The sequence below is a fragment of the Mercenaria mercenaria genome, chromosome 18 (genome assembly GCF_021730395.1).
Source record: "Mercenaria mercenaria strain notata chromosome 18, MADL_Memer_1, whole genome shotgun sequence".
Classification (NCBI taxonomy): domain Eukaryota; kingdom Metazoa; phylum Mollusca; class Bivalvia; order Venerida; family Veneridae; genus Mercenaria; species Mercenaria mercenaria.
Window position 1 is genome coordinate 25,556,031 of NC_069378.1, and position 22,240 is coordinate 25,578,270.

General features: G+C 33.0%; 1 protein-coding gene across 1 annotated transcript in view; it reads right to left on the minus strand.

Moving 5' to 3' along the window:
* Positions 1–21,989, minus strand: part of LOC123538761 (uncharacterized) — a 38,424-nt gene extending 16,435 nt beyond the window's left edge. Inside the window, exons 1-3 of the mRNA XM_053530354.1 lie at positions 21,872–21,989; positions 19,060–19,227; positions 16,614–16,772 (exon numbers count right to left, since the gene is read on the minus strand). Coding sequence (XP_053386329.1) covers positions 16,614–16,772; positions 19,060–19,227; positions 21,872–21,895 — 351 coding nt within the window. The 5' untranslated portion in view covers positions 21,896–21,989. The remainder of the gene's footprint in view (positions 1–16,613; positions 16,773–19,059; positions 19,228–21,871) is intronic.
* Positions 21,990–22,240: the final 251 nt, after the last annotated feature.

The following is a 22,240-nucleotide window of genomic DNA, read 5'->3' on the forward strand; positions in this document are numbered from 1 at the left end:
TTTAAAAAAACTTTTTGTAGGGGTTTCCAAACTGGGCAATGTACATGTAAAATATCAAGCTTGGGCCCCTTCTGGTTTTTTTTAAAAAATTTTGAAGATTTTTCTATTACAATCAAGCCCCCCAGGGGGCGGGTCATGTTTTTGAAAAAATTTTGTAAATTCTATAGGAAATGTACATGGTTTTTTTTAATATAAATTTTTTGAAGATTTCCCTAGTAAAAATAAACCCACCCTGGGGCGGAGCCCAATTTTGCCCCCGGGGGGACATGTTTTTAACCCAAATTTTGTAGAGGCCCACTGGAAATGTTTCAAGTGAAATAAATGCTCTAGGCTTCGGGTTTTTTTTTTAAGAAATTTTTTAAAGATTTTCCTATTTTTAAAATTTCAATTTAAACCCCAGGGTCGGGTAAATTTTGACCCCCGGGCCCAAAATTTTTAAAAAATTTTTAGTAGGGCCCACTGGGAAATTTCTCCTGTTAAATTTCTAAGTCTGGGGCTTCGGGTTTTTTTGAAAAAAAATGAAAAAGGGTTTGAATTTTTTGGAAAAAAATTTTAAATTATCAGTTTTGTGGTTGGTTATAAAACCCACTAAATAACGGGATCTGTTTACTTTTAAACATAAAAGAAAGAAAAGGGAACAAAGGGTTTTAAAATTTTTTGGAAAAAAAAATTTCTTAATTATCGGGTCTTGTGGTATCAAATGAATCAAAAATTAACTGGCATTTACACTATTACTAAAAAGTAAAAAATTTGACAAAGGGGGAATTTTTGGAAAAAATTTTTAAATTTATAAATCTATTGGCTGTCTATGAGATTTGAAACCTTATATAGTATAAATTAAAAATTTTTTTAAAAAGAACCTTTTCCCTTTGTTCATATATAGATCTGAAAGATGCCCCCCCTTACCTAATCATTAAACTGTGGTGAAAATTTTCCCCATTGCAAATTTTGGTTTTTTTTCTCCTTTAAATAAAAAAGGTCATAAATGATCAACCATTGACTTTCAATTTCCCAATCTGAAAATCCCATTTTATGTTTTTGAAAAAAGGGTTTTTTGTTAAGGGGAGGGACCCGGGCTTTTAAAAATATTGAAATGAAAGGACAAAATTTTTTTTTAAATGAAAAAAAATGTCCCCATTTTGGAATATATTTTTTTCTATTTAAATTAATTTACTAATATGAAAATGGGAAAAAATCATGGTCTTTTTCTTAGTTATTTTAATTTTCCCCGTAGATAAACATATGTATGGGGGATGAAAGATTTTTTTTATTTTGGGCATTTTTTTGTAGTAATTTTTTTAAAACATTAAAAACCCCAAAGGGTAAAATGATCGGGGAAAACTTTGCTTCATTTAAATAAAAAGGGATCGGGAATAACAGAGACCCTTCTGAAAAAAATTTTTAAGGGTAAAAATGTAATTTTTGGTGAATTTTAGGTTAGACCCCCCCATGATTTTCTAAATAAAAAGGGAAAAAGCTGAAAATTTTGGGTATCTTTAATGAAAAAATTTGTTTAAAAATTGGCCCCCCCTGTTTTGCCAAATTTTTTTAAAGTTTCCAATTTTAAAAATAGGGAAAAAAAGGAAAACCCCCCCTCCCAACCCATTTTTTTAAAACATAAAAAAATTTGTATTTTTTAAATAGAATGTCAAAAAAGGCCCATTTGTGTTAAATTATTTCAAAACTGGAACATCGTTTCAAAAACATATAAAATTTTTCGGGAAAAATTTAAACCATGCCCTCCGGCACCATGTTTTCATGATCAGATGAGTTTAAAAGGGCTTTAAAATGAAGAACTTTTTAATAATTTGGGAAAAAAAAAAACAGGGAAATTTGACATTATACAGATTTAAAAAAGAAGACAGGGAATTTGAAAAATAAAGAGAGGAATTTGGCCAAATTAAAAACAGACCAAATTTTGCTTTTTTAATTTTTAATATTACCCAAAAAAGTTTTTTCGGAGTTTTTTTATTTTCTAAAATGTGTTTATTTTATAAATCTAATTTTTTTTTAAATTTTTTTTTAGTTACTTTTGAATGCAATTCCCGGGGAAAAAAAATGGGGGGTTACAAAAGGGGAAAAAAAGAAAGAAAATTATCATGTTCATCTAATTTTTCCCAAATTTTCATCACAAATTTAATAACATTTTAGTTAAGAATTAAATATAAAAAACTTTCTATCAGAGTCTAAAAATTTAAGAGACTTAAATTTCATAAAAAAATTTTTTAAGGGGTTTTAAAAGATTTGAAAATGTTTAAAAACCATAACTTTTAAAATTCTTCACATATTTTGGGTTTTCTTTAAAAAAATAATGATGCAAAATTGGTTTTTTAAGATTTATAGTAAAGGATAAATTCAATCTTTAACCCTTTATTTTTGGGGTGGGGGGGACTGTGGGGTTTGGCCAAATAAGGGAAGGGTTTTGGTTCAAAACACTTGGGCCCCGATCAAAGGGGTTTGAGGGACACTAGAGGAAATTTACAATTTTTCATATATATTTTAATTATATTTTGAAAAAAATTTCGTTAAAGAGGGTTTTTTTGGGTTTAAAGAAAATTTTTATTTAAAAACCCAAAAAAAATTCCCCTTTTTTGACCCCCCCCCACCTAAATACAACTTTTTTTTAATCCCAATATAAAACCAGGTTTTTTTTTGGTCCAGTCTGTTTAAAGGGGCCCCCAAAAACCCTTTTTGTAGATTGACTTTTAGCCTAATTTTTGTCAGAGGAAACATAAATTTTAATTTCCTACAGATAATTGTTTTTTTTCCCCCGTGTTTTTCACTGCTGTTTTTTTTTTTTTTTCTTTTCAGAATGTACACAAATTTTTTTAACTATAATACTAAAATTTTATTGTCGTCATGTTTAGTAATTTTCCCCGGGGGGGTTAAAAAAAATCTTTAGGGGAAAACAAATTCTTGGGGACCCTTAAAATAAAATAATTATTTAAGAGAATTCAAATTTTTTTTTCAATTTATTAGAATTTTTTTTTCAAAAGTAAACAAAAAAAACCCGAAAAAAATTATAATTGCTGAATTTTTTGAAAATTTAAAAAAGCTTTTGTTTCATTTTTAAAGGGGTAAAAAGGGATTGGACAGAAAGGGTTTTATATATTAAAAATGCTAATTTTTCCCCGTGTTGTATTTAAAAAAAGTTTTTTATGTATAATAAAATCCACAAAAAGATTTTTATATTGTTCAAAAACCCCCAATTTTTATTTTAAAAAAAAAGTGGAAAAAATTTTTTTACAAATTTTTTATAAAAAAAACCACCATGATAGTGTAAATCAAAAAATGATTAAACCCCGTTTTATCCTATCACTTTGTGATTTAGCCCTTTTAATAAACTTTTTAAACTTCTTTAAGGTGAGGAAAATGATTTGTATTTAAAAGGGGAGAAATATCCCTGCAATTTTTTTCTGCCCAGAAATAAACAGTAGTTATTTTATAAACAGAACAGGGCTATCAATGGTCCAGACTTGTTATTGGTTACCTCCAATAAACCGAAACCCTTTTTCCCTCCCCCAGGCCCCCTACCAGGGCCAAAATAGTGTCTTTAATTATTATTTACTTTAAAAAGGGTAAATGATCTTTTTGGAAAAAACTTCAAAAATATTTTAGCCTTTTTAATTTTTAAAGTTCAGTGAAATTTTAATTGCCCGTATGTGGGTGTAATGTTTAGGTGTTTAAAATAAGGAAAAAATATTAACAGTTTATTTTCAACATATTTATAAATAAGGTGTTGGGGTAAAGGTTTTTAAATTATTCCCCTCAATGTTTGGGGAATTGGTTTTAAAAACAAACCCTTTTCCCCCCCCCCCACTGACATTGGGAAAAAAAACTTTCCTAGAAAAATTTTTTGGCTTTTAAAGAAAATAAAATTAAATATTATTAAAACCTATAAAAAAATTTTCCTCAATTTTGAAAGTTTAAAAAAATGCCCAAAATTTTAAGGGAAAGTCCCGAATTTTTTAATTTCCCAGAATTTTTTAACTCAAAATTGAGTTTAAAATTGCCGATCCCCAGGGGAACATACTGAAAATCAGTATTATTTTAAATTTTTAGTTTTGTTTATTTTTTTTTTTAAAAAGAAACACAATGGATTCAACGTTGTGTTCCTTTAATGAAAAAAAATTTACTTTAAAAAAATAACCAAAAATTGAATCATTTTTTTTCATGATTGCCTACTGAGAGTGAAAAAAGACAAAAAAGCCATGCATGGAAAATTTTGACAGTAAAAATTTATAAAATTTTTTATTATGTTATAAGATTAAAAGGGGAAAAAACTGCGCAAAAAATTATTTATAAATAAAGTTCATAGTAAATAATTTTTTTTTTAACTAAAAGTATAAAATTTTGGGGAAATTTTTCATAAAGTGGGTTAAAAAAAATTTAAAGTTTCCCACTTCTTAAATTTAAACTGGTTTACTTTGAAAAAAAGCAAAAAAGAATTTAATTGTCCAGAGTTTTTTTATTAATGGTAAATTAAATGTGTCCCAAAAAAAGGGGCACAGGGAATCATTTTGGTTTGTGAATGTTGAAAGTCCTTAATATGTCACGTTAAAAACTGCTTTTTTTCAACTGTTTAATCCCTTTTTAAGGGAAAAGAGCCGTGCCGAGAAAAAAACATAGTGGGTTTTTGAAGCAGGATCCCGACCAGCCCCGGGTTTCCCCGCAGTCGGGTAAAGAAAACCCTGTGTCCGTTTTAAAGCCCCTTTTAATTAAGGAAAACTGTTGCGAAAAGATGGTCCCCGACCAGACGTGCAGATTCGCTAGTGGTTTTGGATCCATGCTGGTCGAAAACCCAAAAATTTTTGGTTTTTATGGCCGGCACCAAAAAAAAGTATAAAACTAATTTTTTTTTTTAAAAAAATAAAAAATCTGCATTAAAAATAAAAAGTTGGGAAAAAGGGGGCATTTTTGGTTTTATAGAATTTATCAAATGTCTGAGAAAATTGTTGTTAAGGGAGGAAAAAAGGTTACCCTTTTTACAAGGGAAAAACAAAATTTGGGTTTAAAATGCAGATTTTTTGTATTTCGGTAATATGAAGTTTTTAAAATGCTAAAAACTCAGTTTCGTTTTTTTCTCTGTTCCCTTTTTAGTTAAATTTTTTTCCAGGTTTTAAAAACATGAAACCCCAAGGTATTTATATTGAAAGGGAAAAGGAAAATGGGGAAATTTTAAACTTTTCAGTGTATTTTTGTTTATTGATATCCGTAGAATTTATTTTTCTATAAGTTTAAGTATGCACGTTGGGTTTCTAATATTTAAACTTAAAAAGTATTGTCCCCCCCGGGGTCCGTGTTTCCATGGGAAAGCATTTTTCCCCTAATTTTTAAAAAATAGGGATAAAAAAAGGGGGTTTTCCCCCGGGTTCAGTACCTTCTGTTTTTGCCAAATGTAAAATCTGGGAATATTTTAGCAAAATACCCAAACATAAATTTGGGAAACCCCCTTTTTTTTTAAAGTTTAAAATAAAAACCCGGGAAAAAATGTTTAAAAAAAACTTTTAAAACGCTTTTTGTCGTAATTTTTATAAAATAATATTGAATAAGATTATCTTTCTGTTGATGTAGCTTTAAAACATATTATTTCTAACGTAAGTTTTTAAATTTTGGTTTTCTTGAAATTTTTTTAAAAAAATTTCTAAGTTAGAATACTTCAGCCGTACCCCTTTTCGGGATTTTTTTATGGGAAAAAAAAACGTTCCGCATGTATTTTTTTTTTCTCATGGTATTGTTGAAAAAGAAATAAAAAGCCCAACTGTGTTTCTTAATAATAGTGTCAACGCTTTTTAATTTTTCAAATTTTGATAAAAGGTCAGGGGTTCGTTTTTTTGGTAACAAAACAATTCCATTCAAAAAAAAACAATTTTTACTGGAAATTTGAAAAAATTTTAGATCTTTTTATTTTATAAGTAAAAATTATCAAGGAACCTGAAAAAAGGATCCCAAAAAGCTAGTTTTTTTTTGAAAAAGGCCGTAACAAGTTAAACCCCTTAAACCCAAATGTTTCCAATTAAAAATTGGTTTCCATTTTTCCATTTTTTACTTTCCCCTAACCCTTTTAATACAAAATCATAAAGAACAAAATATTGTTTTTATTCAGAGCAAAGCTATTAAAAAAAAATTTACAAATATGGTTTTTTGAAAAAAACTTTTTTAGGGAAAAGCAAGAATTACCCACTTTCAAGATAAAAAACTATTAATTTTTTTCGCGGTAACTGGGCACGTAAAGTCTGACGTCCCTGGGCGTATTTTAAGGCAACTTTTTTTTGAAGGTTTTTTTCGGCAATTTATTTTTAAAATTTTTTCTGCATTATCAAACCTAAAGCGTCAGATCGAAGACAGGGGCCATTTTGTTTTTTGAAAATGAATTACAAAAAAAAATTTTGTTTTTTGTAAAAAGTCGTGTAAATCGTCCCCCCCCTTAGCTTCCGGTTGGGGCATGCGAAAATACAAAAATAAAAGGGGGGGTACCCCCTTAAAAAAAAAAAAATTTTGTCTTTACGTTGAAGGGGGTAAAGATTTTAGAAAAAACCCTTTTGACTTTAGAAAATAATTTGGGGGGTTTAAATTTTTAGGGGTTTACATTAAAATTTTTTTTCTTTTTTTACTATTTTTTTTGTGGGAAAAGGGTTCCATCAAAAGATGTGAAATATTGGGGGAGAGTAAAATTTTTGGGAATGAAAAAAAAAGTATTTTGCTTTAAAAGTAAAAGAGTTTGCTTCTGGAACCCCTTGGTCTGTTTTGGAAAAACCAGTTTAAAATGTATATGAGAAAATCCCGACCCCAATGGGGGTCGAACCCCTGCCCCCGGATTGAGCTGAGGCCAAAAATTTCATTCTACATTTAAATTTTAAAATAAAACCCAAAGAGAAATGTCGGAGCATTTGGGTTTATAGGGTATTTTGCTGTCCTAAAATTTGGTGAAGGGCCCCCGGTTTGTTCCCGGCAAAACCCCCTTGCGGTGGGGACCCCGGGTAAGGGACTTTTCACGATTGCCTCCTGGCCCGTTGTAAATGGTTATACTCGCAAATTTTCTGGGGGGAAGGTATAATTTTGGGAGCGATGAAAAAATTTTTTCTAAACTCTTTCCCAAAATTTTTTCTTTCGAGTGTTTTTAAAACAAGTGGGGGCATTGCCCATACAGTATAAACATATAAAAAATATTTTCATATCTCCCCCTTTTTTCCATATGAATTGGGTCCCCTTTTAAAAATTTTTTTTACATTCCCAAATTTAACATCTAATTTCGGATCACTTTTTCGAATTTCCGTAGTTTTAAAAACCCCTAAAAAAATCACCCAAATTTGGTGCTTTGTAGATAGATTAAAAATTTAAAAATAAAATTTTGTCCCCTCTGGGCCCCCGGCTTTGGGCTGAAGAACTTCAAGAAGTCTTTTAAAAGGGACCCCCACTAGGGTTTTTTAAAAAATTTGGGTTTTATGAATCTAATACATCCATTTTTTTTATGTGGAAACAATTTAAAAAAGTAACCCCGTGTGTCAATCAGAAAAAATCTAGAATTACCCCTTTTATTTCCAAAAATTTCAGATTACTTACTTTCGATTTCGCAAGGCCCCCATCTTTTTCTTCGGCGGCGAATTATGAAATTAAAAAAGTTTCGAAACCGCTTTTCTCCCAAAAGGGGTAATTACACCATAACAATATTTTGCCCCATGGGGATGTCAAGCCAAATTATTGGGGGCTTAAATTAACAAGAAGTTTTACTGAAGAAAAATAGGGGGGGTTTTGTAACAATCAAATTTTTTGCAACCCCGGCCTGTTTTTTTGTAGAGTTTTTTGACAAAAAGGGGCATTTTAGCAAGTTATCTTATTTTTTGAGTTTGCTATTCCCAAAAAACAGTCCCCTGCCAAGATTTTTTCCCCCTCTAGAAATTTTAAGGGGCAATCTGATTTTGAAAAAAATAAGTTTGTGTTTTGCAAATTTTTTTTTGGCCCCCTAAAAACCGGGTAAAAAAAACCCTCAAAAATTTGGGAATTCAAAAACAATAATTTTTAAAATTTGGAAAAAAAAATCAAAAATTTAAAAAATTTAAATTTTCAAAAACTATCTTTGAGAAATTTTTAAAATGCCCAAAAATTTTTCAAAAATTGGGCAAAAAAAAAGCATTTGGGAGGTTTTTTAAAAAAATATATAAACCCTGGGCCTGGACGAACCCTGTTATAATCACGCTACAAACCGGTTTAAAACCCGTTTTCCCCAAAAAACTGCCAACCCCGCACCCGTGAGGTGGGTGAAAGATGTCAGAAACAAAACAATGCCTTTACCAAAAAGTCCCTGAGAACATACGCCCCCCCGGGGATCGAAATCGCGACCCCGCGATCCGACGTAAATCTGCGCCCTCCCACTGAGTGACTGGGGGGACTTAAAAAAAACACAGAAAGCAAAAATTTAAAAAAAAAGTAACCAAAAATGCATTGGGAAATTTTAACCCCAAGGGTTTTTATTTTAAGGAAACAAAACCCTTTAGATGTCTTTGGTTGCGGGTTTTGCTAGAGTTTTTTTTTCATTTTAAAAGCCAATTTATAAAAAATACATGTTTTAAGAAACAAAAACTAATGTGCCTCATAAACTAAGTTAAAATTGCCCGACCTTAAAGAACAGCTGGAATCCGTTGATGTAACCATGGACTGGGAAAACAAAATTTACAGATCTTTTTAATCTAAAAAGGCCCGTTTAATGGATGGGATGAATAAAAATGCTTGTATTAAAAATTCATCCCCATTGTTTCCGAAGGGGGGTACTTTGTGGGAGCCCTGACAGATTTCCTTTTTGGGTGTGATTTTGGAAAACAAATAAAGAAAGTACTGATTGGGCTGAAATACATTAAATTGTTAACCGGAAAACCCCTCCCCAAAAAAAACAAGTGCCCCTTTTTTAACTTTCAAAACCGTGGGGGCCCGGCAAATTAACAATTTATTTAGCCGTTTTATCTAACCCTTTTTTGGGGGGTAATTTTTTATTTTCAAAAAGCATGGATAATTCCCCCTTAAAAAGTAAATGTTGATTTTTAAACTTAAAGAGCTTTTAGTTTGCGCAATGTTTTCCCAAAATTTTTTTGGGGGTACAAAATTCAAAAATTTAAAAAGATTTTTATCCCCGGGTGATATTGGTTTTTTTAAAGCGCGAGTAAAAACAAAATTTAAATTTGGGAAGGTTTTCCCCCAAAAAGAAAAAAAATTTGCGGGAAACTAAAAATATCCTTTTTCTTGGAAAAACCCGTTTAAACCAAAAAACTTGACAATATGGTCGCAGTTTTAAACACAGTGAAATTGTGGTCGTTTTTTTGGGCGCGATTTCGGTCGTGTTTTTTGGGGAGTAGCTCTCATGAATATTTTTAACAATATTAGTTTATTTTAAAATACATATGATATTAATTGTACTATAATATAAAGTATTTTGTAAAAAAGAAAAAAATACTGATAGTATAAATCCTCTATACGTTACAACAAAAAAAGTTAGATTGATGTTAAAAGCAACATGTGCATCTTGCAGTAATATAGAAGTGTACTGAAGGAGCAATTGACATTTACCTTTTTACCCCAGGAAGGGTTAACACTTCCAGGATGCAAATATTGTGGTACCGGTAACCTTTTAGATAACGGGCCTCCTGTAAATAAACTAGACACAGTATGCACGAGTCAAGATCTTTGTTATTATAGCGGTGTAAATAAAAGTAAAAGCGATATGAAAATGTTTTCTCTTGACCAAAACCCAATCAAGATCAACTGAAGAAAAAAATTGCTACAAATTTAGTTGTAATACCAGCAATTATTTTGAAAATATACACTCAGGCTTGGGCAAAAGTCTCCGGGAACTGTAAGCTCAATGCTTGGAAGTCAAAACTCAAGATCTATAGGTTCATAAAGAAGAACGGGGGAAGTCTTCAAATTAAAATTAATAGCTAAATTCCCCAAAATTGAATATGATTGATAAATAGAACAACACAAAGAATCTAGTATTAAAATGACACAAACTGAAGCCAGAAAAAATTCATAAAGGCACTTTTTCCTTTAATTTGTATGGCAACTTAAAAGTATTAAAGAGTTAGCCAAAGTATAAAATCGGAGACAAAGTTCGTTTAAGTAAAATCAAGATGCACTTTGAAAAATATTACACACCAAACTGGACATAGGAAATACTTGTTATTGATGGAATTCGCAACACAAACCCAAAAACGTTTAAGAGCACTATTAAACATTCAAATAACGAATTAAATAAAGGCGCATTTCATGAAAAGAAACGTTTGCCTACTAAGCAAGAAGTTTTTAGAATAGAAAAAATAGTAAGGTTGCAGTGACAAAATTGATAGCTAGGTTTCGTTCAGTAACCTCAGACAACTATAATAAAGTTTTAAAAGATATAATATAAACGAGTTCAAATGTTATAAACAGTAATGCAATAGAAACGACGGATAAATTAATTACACTCTTAACTAAACTTGCAGCTGCTTACAGAAAAAGTTACAAATTTTCGGAATAGTAAATACTGCATTACAAATTACAGCTTGTATATTGAGTTACTCAGCTGCTTAAGGTAGTTCTGCACGTTCGGCTAAAAAAAATCTACAATGTAGAATTTGATTAGACCCTGATTTTTCAAAACTTCAGAATATACTAATAAAATTCCGCAAATAAAAAAGATTGGTCCGTGTGCCTGATTATTCGCTAGGCTAATCATTTAAAAGCTTTGGACTTCACATAAAATTTTATAGTGGGAGTTTTTGGAAAATCACGGTTTTGGCAACATTTCCGCAAATAGAAATTATTCTACAATGTAGATTTTAATGAAACTTCTCACAGTCGTAAATAAACATATAGCCTATAATATGGTGAGATAAAATGTATAGGTCCGTGTGATAGTTTTTGAGATATTTTCTCAAGAGTAAATTTATTTGCACATTTCAAGCTGATTTTAAAAGATTAATGGGGATGATTTAACAAGACAGAGGTTTTAATATCATATTTTATCTTTAGATACATAGTAACTTTGTTGTACTGATAAATTTACCCAAGGATTTCCATTAAATCATAAAATAATTTTTGTTTCGGTATGTCGGGTACAGGTTTTATTCTACGTTTTCCGGATAAATGACGTTATGTCATTACTTCCGGTTTATCAAACGTGCAGAACTACCTTAAGCACTAATTCCTGCTATACTTGTATTTATTGCATTTGCTGGAATTGTTCTATCAATAAATACTATTTTGTCTTTAATAAACTGAAAGCTGGAGACAAGAAACCTATTTTAGAATTGTATCACAAGAAAATAAAACAACTAATAATCCAAGCCCGTATTAGACATCCAAAACAAGAAAGCAATAAAGTTGTAAACAATAAATTTAATGCATATGAAGGGAATTAAGCTGAAATGATACAGTGATAGTGATAAGGATAGGCAAACCTGAGTGTAAATTATACTTAAAATTTGCATAAAGTGTATTTTTTAAAAATAGATTTCCTTCAGTATATATATTTATTTAACGTCGCACCGACACAATTATAGATCATGGCGACTTTCCAGCTTTGATGCTGGAGAAAGACCCCAGGTGCCCATCCGTGCATTATTTTATCACAAGCAGGCACCTGGGTAGAACCACCGACCTTCCGTAAGCAAGCTGGATGTCTTCCTCACATGAAAAATTCAACGCCCCGAGTGAGGCTCGAACCCACATCGATGAGGCAAGTGAATTCAAGTCAGCGATATATTTCAGTTGCTGGATAGGTCATTTACATGTCATCGTTGAATTTTGAGAAATACGTTTTGACAAAAGTTAAATATTGTTAATGTGAAACGATTCTAATTTTTCTGCCCACGTGCGTGTAAGTTATAACAAATATCGTTTGCGTTTTGGACATTTCTTTGGTAGGCTTTGGGTTAAGGTGGATTTTGGGGGAGGAAATGGATATTTAGAAACAAGTACCTGAACTTAAAGTATAGTTAAAACAAGAGGGCCATGATGGCACTATATCGCTCACCTGGTTAAATGTTTGCTATGAAGATTTGCATTTAAGCTTGACCCCTGGGTCATGATTTGGGGCGGGGCCAATTTGACGCCAGGGATCACGATTTGAACAAATTTTGTAGAGGTCCTCTAGGCAATGCTACATGTCAAATATCTTAGCTCTAGGTCTTCTGGTTATATTTAGATTTTTTTTGAAGATTTTCCGATGTACAATTAAGTTACCACTGGGGCGGGATAAATTTTTGCCCGGGGGTCAAGATTTGAACAAATTTGTAGAAGTCTAGTAGGCAATGTTACATATCAAATATCTAAGATCTAGGCCTTCTGGTTTATTTTTAACAAATTTTTGAAGATTTCTCTATGTACAATCAAATAACCCTTGGGTGTGTGTGTGTGTGTGGGGTGGGGGGGGGGGGGGTCAAGATTTGAAAAAATTTTGTAGAGATCCACTAGGAAATGCTACATGTCAAATGTCTGAGCTCTAGGCCTTCTGGTTTATTTTTAGAAAATTTTGAAGATTTTTCTATATACAATCAACTAACCCCATGGGTCATGATTTGAACCAATCTGACTAAAGTACTTGATCTTCTAAACGAAGATCTGAGAACGACCCATTCACATTCGTCTTCTGCATATTTTGGATTTCCAATATTGCTATTTTCATTTTCGCAAATCTGATTTTATTTGAACCAATCAGACAACATGTTTGAATGTCAAAGAGTAAGAAAAAATTGCAGTCAATCCAGGACTCGAACCCGGGACCTCTCGCTTACAGAGCAAATGCCCTACCGACTGAGCTAATCGGCTATCTGATATCTTTCGACATAAAAATTGTAGATATATAAAACCAAGGCTTTTTAAAGCTTGCAGAATGTTGTAAGTTAGCTTTTGATTGGCTAGCGGAAGGGTCGTCGGAACGAGGCTATCAATAGCTCGTTGTCAGATTCTAAGCGTAGCGTAATAGGATATGTACTTTAGTCAGATTGGATTTGAACAAAGTTTGTAGAAGTCTACTAGGCAATGTTACATATCAAATATCTAAGATCTAGGCCTTCTGGTTTATTTTTAGCAAATTTATGAAGATTTTCCTATGTAAAATCAAGTGTCCCCAGGGGCGGGGTCAATTTTGACCCCGGAGGTCATGATTTGAACAAATTTTGTAGAGGTCCATTAGGCAATGCTACATGTTAAATATCTAAGCTCTAGGCCTTCTGGTTTATTTTTAGAAAATATTTGAAGATTTTCCTATGTAAAATCAAGTGACCCCTGAGGCGGGGTCATGATTTGAACAATTTTTGTAGAGATCCACTATGCAATGCTACATGTCAAATATCTAAGCTCCAGGCCTTCTCGTTTATTTTTTTATTTTTTTTTGAAGATTTTCCTATAGAAATCTATGTAAAATCAAGTGACCCCTGGGGCGGGGTCAATTTTGACCCCGGGGTCATGATTTGAACAATTTTAGTAGAGATCCACTAGGCAATGCTACATGTCAAATATCTAAGCTCTAGGGCTTCTGGTTTTTGAGAAGAAGATTTTTTGAAGATTTTCCTATGTAAAATCATATGACCCCTCGAGCGGGGTCAATTTTGATCCCGGGATCATGGTTTGAACAAACTTGGTAGAGGTCCACTAGGCAATGCTTCACACCAAATATCTAAGCTCTAGGGCTTCTGGTTTTGAGAAGAAGATATTTAAAGTTTTTCCTTTCGGTTGCCATGGCAACCAGAGTTCTGCATGGAATTCAATTCTTTGAATAATTTTGTAGAGATTCACCCAAGAAACATTCCTGTGAAGTTTGGATGAAATTGGCCTAGCGGTTTATGAGGAGATGTCGTTTAAATTAAAAGTTTACGGACGGACGACGGACAACGGACGACGGACGGTGAGTGATCACAATAGCTTACCCTTAGTTTTGGCTCAGGTGAGGTGGAAGGATGCACGGGCGTGGATGAATTGTGCTAAGAAGTAGTATCAGACATCTGAAAAGAAAAACACTAGGGGGAAGATGTCCTTGCGACCTTGACCAGTCGGTCACTCGCTCCAACACTATATGGATCTTCCTCAAATGGTATTTAGACATTGTGTATAATTTAAAAAATGAAGCTTTGGTACTTTCCGGAGACGAAAAGTAATAAAGTTCAGTCAGCTCTCTGCGAGCTTGACCGTTTGATCTACTGACCCTAGAAAGCAACAAGGATCTTTTACTATTGGTATTAAGTTAGTGAGTAATGTCTGAAAGATTAAGATTCAGGAATTCAATTTCATTCACTAGTTCACTGTGATATTTTGCTTTGACATATTGAACGAAATCAATAGTATTATTTATCACGAAGTGCTTTGTCAGCATGTGCAGTTTGACAACTATAATAGCTGTTATGCTCTCGGACTAACAGCCTGCAAACGAACAAATGAACAGAAGTTTAGCCCAGTACATTTGAACTTGAACTCTATGCATCTGACCAAATAATCAATAGGAAATCAAAAGAAATCTTTCGCAAGCATTTCTCAGTCATTGTGTTAAGATAAAAGCATTCTGACATTTGACCTATTGACCTACTACAAATAGGTATCCTCCTAATAAGTTTTTCTGTATATCAGTTTCCAGAAATAGAAATGTTGACGGGTGGTCAGACAACGACACACCATAATATGTTCCTTTTTTCAAAATGGGCGTATAGAAAGGGCCATGAAAGCCCAGACAATATGCCCATGTCCACATAATTTTGATAACATAAACCAAGTTTCCTTTCAATCGGATTAAAACGATAAGTGTTGACTATATAAAATTGTGATGAAGTTGTAATTTGAAATCCCGAAATAGAGCTATAACTAAAAAAATATATGACATGGAAGTTCAGATAATAGGTGCATGTCATTTCATGTTGATGATGTATAACAAGTTTCGTTCGAACTGGATGGAAACTTTGCGAGGAGGTGAGTAAAAATAGTTCTGGCTGGTGTAGTTGTTATATTTTAAAGATGTTGAACTGGTTATAAAATAGAAAAAGTGGAAACTCCACAGGTCACTCAACACAACAAAAACGATAATATTGCAGGCTCGGTTTGATTGAGCTTGTTCATGGACGGTAGTTAAAATTCATGCTACCGTCCACGCCCTCTAGCCCCGGGTCGAGCAGAACTCAACATTTACACATGCTAAAAGTACAAAAAACAATTTAGAGACATCCGCAGATGTGTTCATACGGCGGTGCCTATGGAACCTTCAATTCTACACTAGTGTGTAATACCATGAAAAGCGGCGTATGGTCCCTAGTTAAAATAATGGGTTTGCCCTAAACGAGAAAACAATGAGCAGAACTAAACAAACTGGAATTTAGAAAGGGGAGCTGAGGTTATGGAGCCTGCATATCACAGAAACTGCCAAAAAGCAAAATTAAAAAGGAGGCACCATATCCAAGGGGTGATTAAACAATACCCAAAGCTATGAAAGCGGGAGTATTGGAACCACCCAGGCCAAAATGTTCATGCTGAGAAACTAAATAGTACCAGTAACACGACATAAAAGTCGTGCTGAACGATCTGAGAAGATCGAAATATAACAGCCCTGATTGAATGTATTGGGGAGACTTTTTACGGCCGCCACACGGCACAAACAACGCTGCTGTGATAATAAAATAGAAAAAGTGGAAACTCCACAGGTCGCTCAACACAACAAAAACGAAAATGTTGCAGGCTCGGTTTGATTGAGCCTGTTCATAAGCCCTTAAAATAATTATCAGACATTAATGCAGGAGTTAAGTACACAATGCTCTGCTGTAGTTGAAATATTTCTGAAAGGTATTCTATGTTCTAGGAACGGTAGTATCTGTCTTTGAGGAGAGATACATGTATTAGCTCTTAATAATTGTTTACAGAGACCGTTGGTCGGAAGACAAAATAGTCTGATGGCCCAGTAGTCCGAAGGTCCGCTAATCAAGAGAAAAATAATCAGACATAAATGTCCCGACAATATGCACATGTCAACCTCATATAGTTAATTTATTCATAGTTTCCTTTAAATTGTAGGAGGAGATGAGTACACATTGTTCATATGTAATTATAATATTTTAAAGTGCAAAAGTGGCCTTAATTCGAGAACAAATATTCGAACATGGATGTCCTGACAGTATAAGTCTGTCAACTAATATGAGGATGAATACGAAGTTGAAATTAAGGATGGAAAATGTAGGAGTTGAGTACACAATCTTCTGCTGTAACTGAACTATTTCTGAAAGAGTAAAAATAGGTATTCTATCTTTTAGGAAGAAAATTATCTGCCTTTGAGGAAAGATATTAGCTCTTTATAAATGTTTACAGAGCCCACTGGCCGGAAGACAAAATAGTTTGATGGCCCAGTAGTCCGAAGGTCCGCTGATCGGAAGGTTTGCCAACATGGAGGTTAGACCAGTTGAAAATCTGAAATTGAATTACGCTAAACAAAAATTTGATGACTGAACCCCTATGACGAAAAGTTTCAATTTGACTTTGTGACTAGGCCTTAGGACAAGCAAACCTTCCTTCCAGGCGATAGGTCTTTACCCTACTGGGTAGATATAAAATAAATTGTTGATCTTCGGGGATGTCGGGTGTAATGTGCATGTTATATCGTTAATTGATACCTCTTTAGTCTCCGTTTTGTCTTTTAGATCTTTGGTGTATGTGGTATCATTATCCCCTTGACTTGGTATCACTAAACAAGGAGGTAGATCAAATGCCATAGTTGCCGGTCTTTCAACAGGTTTTGCATTCGTCACGCTCTCATCTTCCGACATCTGTAGCTATAAATTATATATTTATGTATGAATATCAAACATAATCAGATCGGAAGCATGAAACTTAAATAACAAATGTTAATTTACCTACAAGGCTTTCCAAGTCTGTCAAATTTTTATGATTACATTGTTTTCCGACGGTCAGGTAATTTACACGGTAGCACGGATAATTGACACTTTTCCTGTGTGTAGGCACAGGCATGCAGCAAATGTGTTAGGTCAGTCATTAGTTATTCTATACAGAAATATCCATAGACCTTCTAGGAACCATAAATATATCCAGCACTGATTAACTTTTATATTAATTGTATAAAATTATTCAATTCTGCAGTCCTCTTTCGTTTTAGTCTCTGTAAGTTTTCAACCAACAAAGATATTACCAAATATCCGCATGCCAACAAAACCCATCATTGAATACATATTTCAGTTGCTGCGTAGGTCATTTATATGTTATCGTCCGTTTCTGAGAAAAAAGTTTTAAAATTTGACAAAAGTTGACAATATTGTTTGTGTAAAACGATGATGGCGATACGAATGTTACGACTTACGATTGATTCTTCTAACAATAATATAATATACAACCACGTGCGTGTAAGTTATAACAAATACCGTTTGCGTTTTCAACATTTCTTTGGTAGGCTTGGGGTTAAGGTGGATTTGGGGAGAAAAGGGATACTTAGAAACAAGTTCCTGAACTAAAGTATGAAAAATAACAGAGAATGAAAATACAGGTGTATTAGGTATGCGTGTAGGTAAGGTGGATGGATGCAAGTGTGTGGATGAACGTTACTAAGAAGCAGTATCAAGCATCTTGACTTAAAAGACGGAAAAATAAACACTAGGGGGAAGATGTCCCTGCGACCTTGACCAGTGGGTCACTGACTCCAACACTATATAAATCTTTCTCCATTGTGTAAAACTTGAAAACTGCAGCTATTGTACTTTCCGGAGACAATAAAACAAAGTTGAGTCAGCTCTCTGTGACCTTGACGATTTGATCCACTGACCCTAGAAAGCAACAAGGATCTTTTACTATTGGTATTGAGTTACTGAGTAATGTCTGAAAGATTCAGGAATCCAATTTCATTCACTAGTTCACTGTGATATTCTCCTTTGGCATATTGACCCACAACAATAGTATTATTTATCAAGAAGTGCTTTGTCAGCATGTGCAGTTTGACAACTATAGCTGTTACTTTCGGACTAACAGCATTGAAACGAACTAATTAAGAGAAGTTTAGTCAGGTATATTTGAACTTGGTCTTTATGCATCTGACCAAATATTAGTAAGTAATCAATAGAAATCTTACGAAAGCGGTTCTCAGTCATTGTGTAAAGACCTTTGACCTATTGAACAGGGATCCTCCTAATTTGATGACTAGTTTTCCTGTACGTAAGTTTTTGGAAAATGTCGACGGGTGGTCAGACAACGACATACCATAATATGTTCCTTTCTCAGTCATTGTGTAAAGATAAAAGCATTCTGACCTTTGACCTATTGATCTACTACAAATAGGGATCCTCCTAATTAGTTTTTCTGTATATCAGTTTCCTTTTTTCAAAATGGGCGTTTAAAAAGGGCCATGCAAGCACCGACAATATGCCCATGTCAACATAATTTTAATGACATGTACCAAGTTTCCTTTCCATTGGACTGAAACAGTAGGAGTTGAGTACGTAATAGTGTGACGTAGTCGTAGTAATTGGAAATTCCGAAATAGGACTAAAACTCCAAAATCCTATATGACATGTAAGTTCAGATAATAGGTGCATGTCCATTTCATGTTGCTGATGTATAGCAAGTTTCATTTCAACTGGATGGAAACTGAGCGAGGAGTTGATTGAGTAAACAAAATTCTGGTTGGTGTAATTGTTGTATTTTAAAGGAAATAAACGAATCATACCATTGGTCGAAAGACAAAATAGTCTGATGGCCCAGTAGTCCGAAGGTCCGCTTGTCGGAAGGTTTGCCAACATGGAGCTTAGACCAGTTGAAAATCTGAATCTGAATTACGCTAAACCAAAATTTGAGTACTACATTTATCTTTTCAAAACCCTATGATGAGAAGTTTCAATTTGTCTTTGTGACTAAGCCTGAGGACTAGCACACCTTCCATCCAGGCGATAGGTATTTACCCTACTGGGTAGATATGATATGAATTGTTGACTTTTGACAAGCGGGCATTCATACTCTGAGTCCTTGGGACGGGTGACTAAGCAAAATTACTGCCAATGCTGACTCTCCAGTCTGTCAGGCCGGATGTAACCTAAAGAATATATTTTTAATGAATACCTCTTTAGTTTTATTTTTATCTGTTAGATCTTTGGTGTATTTGGTATCATTTTCCATTAGCCTCTGTATCCCTGTATCAGAAGGTCGTGTATTTGACATAGTTTCATAGCCTGCTGGTCTTCGGATAGGCTTTTTATTCGTCACGTTCTCATCTTCCGACATCTGTAGCTATAAATGATATACTGATGAATGAATATCAATTATTATAATCAAATTGATAGCATGAAACTTGAATAATAAATGTCAGCTTACCTAAAGGTCATTCCCGCAGATTTACCTACAAGGCGTTTCCAAGTCTATCAATATGTTATGATCACATGGCTTTCCGACGGTCAGGTAGTTTATTCGTTAGCATGATTGATTGACACTTTTCATGCATGTGTTTAGGCACAGACATTCAACAAATGTGTTTGGTCATTAATTATTCTATATGGGGTAAAAATATCCATAGACCTTCCATAGATAAATCCAACACTGACTAACTTTATATCAATTGAATAAAGGTATTCAATTCTGCAGTCCTCTTCCGTTTCAGTAACCGACAAAGAATATACCAAATATCTGCATGCCAACACCACCCATTGTATATATATTTCAGTTGCTGGGTAGATCTTTAACACGTCATTATTCGTCTCTGAGAGAAAAGTTTTAAGATATGACAAAAGTTGACGATTTTGTTTGTGTGTGACGTTGATGGCGATATGAATGTTACCTCTGAACAGCCATTCTAATTTTTCTACAAATAAAATACAACCACATGCGTGTAAGTTATAACAAATACCATTTACTTTTTGGACATTTGCATACATTGAAAAGCATTACTTATTGCTACTGTCTGGCAAATAACATATATACATGTATTTATTTTCAAAAAAATGAAATAAGTGGAATTATGCCTTAAATCAGTGGAGATAAGACTTAAATCAGTAAATCGGTGCTCTTCTCAGGTTTACATATTTAAATGAAATAAGTGGAGTTATGCCTTCAATCTGTGGAGATAAGGCTTAAATCAGTAAATCAGTGCTATTTTTAGATTTACACATTTAATTTTAACACATGCATGTTAAACTAAAATAAATGCGTAATGAGTTTGAAAATTCCTAATTACTCATTTGATAAAACTATGTTTGAGCTATATGTAAGTAGGTAGGAAACACAGTGAGATATCTTATGTTCTTGCAGACAAGTCTTGTTAAATATTCTTTAAAGTTTTTTACGTCTAAAAATATATATAGCTGAAACATGTTTTGATATAAATCAACACAACAAAGAAGTAATACCTGGGCGAAATTATGCCTTGATTGCCTATATCATATAATTTCGTTAATATATGTCTTTTCTTTAAAATTTCGGATGAAATATCGAAGAACTATTTATTGGTGCTTGTATGTTTCTACGTAGTTAGTCGAAGTGACCGTGTTTTCATAATATGAAAAAAATAGCGAAGATGTAATTAAAGAATGCATAGACTATTGGAATTACGTTTGGTTACTTTAAGAAAAGTGACAACTTTAATAAAGGCGCCTCACTGTTATATTTCTTGTTATTTCTCCTTAACCATTTAAAAGAAATAACTGGAAGGCCACTTAATTTCCTTTGTTATTTTGGCTTAAGAAATGTTGTTACTAGTTATATCAAAATATAAAAAATACTGTTAGAACAAAAGAAGCAAGTCTTAAATCCAAATATTATTTGTTATATGCATCCCATTCTATTAAAGACAGATATAAATAAATTTTTATTTGAAACTCAAAAATGAAGATACACTCAATTCCTACAATAAACCTACTTTGACTTAAATTTTTTAGGGGGCATAGGTTCAAGCCCCTCTGGGACCATTTTTTCCCTCTTATTTTTCTTTTCTCTTATTTCCTTTTATTCTCTTTCTCTTTATTTTCCTTAGTTTTACTTTCTTAAAAGTAAGCTTTTACTTTTTTTAAAGAGTTATTATTGATTTATTTTACAAAAGTGAAAGATTTGATAAGCGATTCCTTGCTGTTCAAAGTGAATTTACCCCTGAAACAGAAGGGGGTAGAGTTAGACAACTTTAGAAATACTGAGGTACATGCGGTGAAAGTTCTCTATTTTGCCTTTACTCTTTAGATTACATATTGTGGAAAAATGTAGGTAGGTTTTACTTCTGCCCCAAGGTTATTTTTGCATGAAGAGAGCAAAATTTATGTGAAAATAGTATGAATTGGAACCTCTTCTAGTAATGTTTTTAAGTGTACAAGAGATACATACATACAGTAGTTACAAACGAGAATAATGCACAGAATTTTAGCAACAATGTCCCTACTTTTTTAAAATGAAAATTAAGATAATTTGTGCAATTTTTGTCAGAGCCACGAAGAAACTTTAATAGATCTTTTTTGGAGTGTTCAAATGTTAAACAAATCATACAATATATAATAACTGAACTAGGCTATTTTGACCCCAATTGTAAAATAAGTAAGCTGACTGTTTCGTTGGGATATGTGAGGAATGACTACATGTTAGATAGTCAGATGTATTACCTGTCGCACCACCTGTAAATTGTTAAGTGGGACAAAATGTTTTTCTTCCTGCAACATATTTTAATAACATTTAGTGATAGCTCTAGTTTTCACCGGTAAGGGACTGCAAAGTTAGTATAAATTAGTTTACACATGTAACTGAATTACCTTTCACTCATGAAAATATACCTCCGCTACTTGTAAAAGTATTGTATGTGGTGCTCTATCATTGACAAGTATTTAGATCTTATACTGAAATATGGAATTATGTTCATCGTAACATTATTTACAAATGGTATTTGATATCACATTATTACCTTCTTTGATATTTTTTGTCCCATTTTCTTTGGCGATCAGAGCTTATTGAATGCGTATCTGTATGTTCCGTTTAGCTTTAATTTCCTGCATACCGTTTTTGTCTACCAAACGTCAATACTGAAAAATTAAAAGATTACATATCACTAGCATATATTCCTCATATCACAAGTAACAGAAATTTGATTGTTATAAACTCAACTTAAATGTATATGAGGTTGATCAAATATCAAAGAATTGAAGGCTGATGTTCAATATTTGGATTTAAGCCAAACTTAAATTTAAACCATTTTTAGATAATTCTATCATGTTGCCTATAGTAACCTTTAGAATAGAAATAAACCCATTATAATGTCATGAGCAGATTTTGT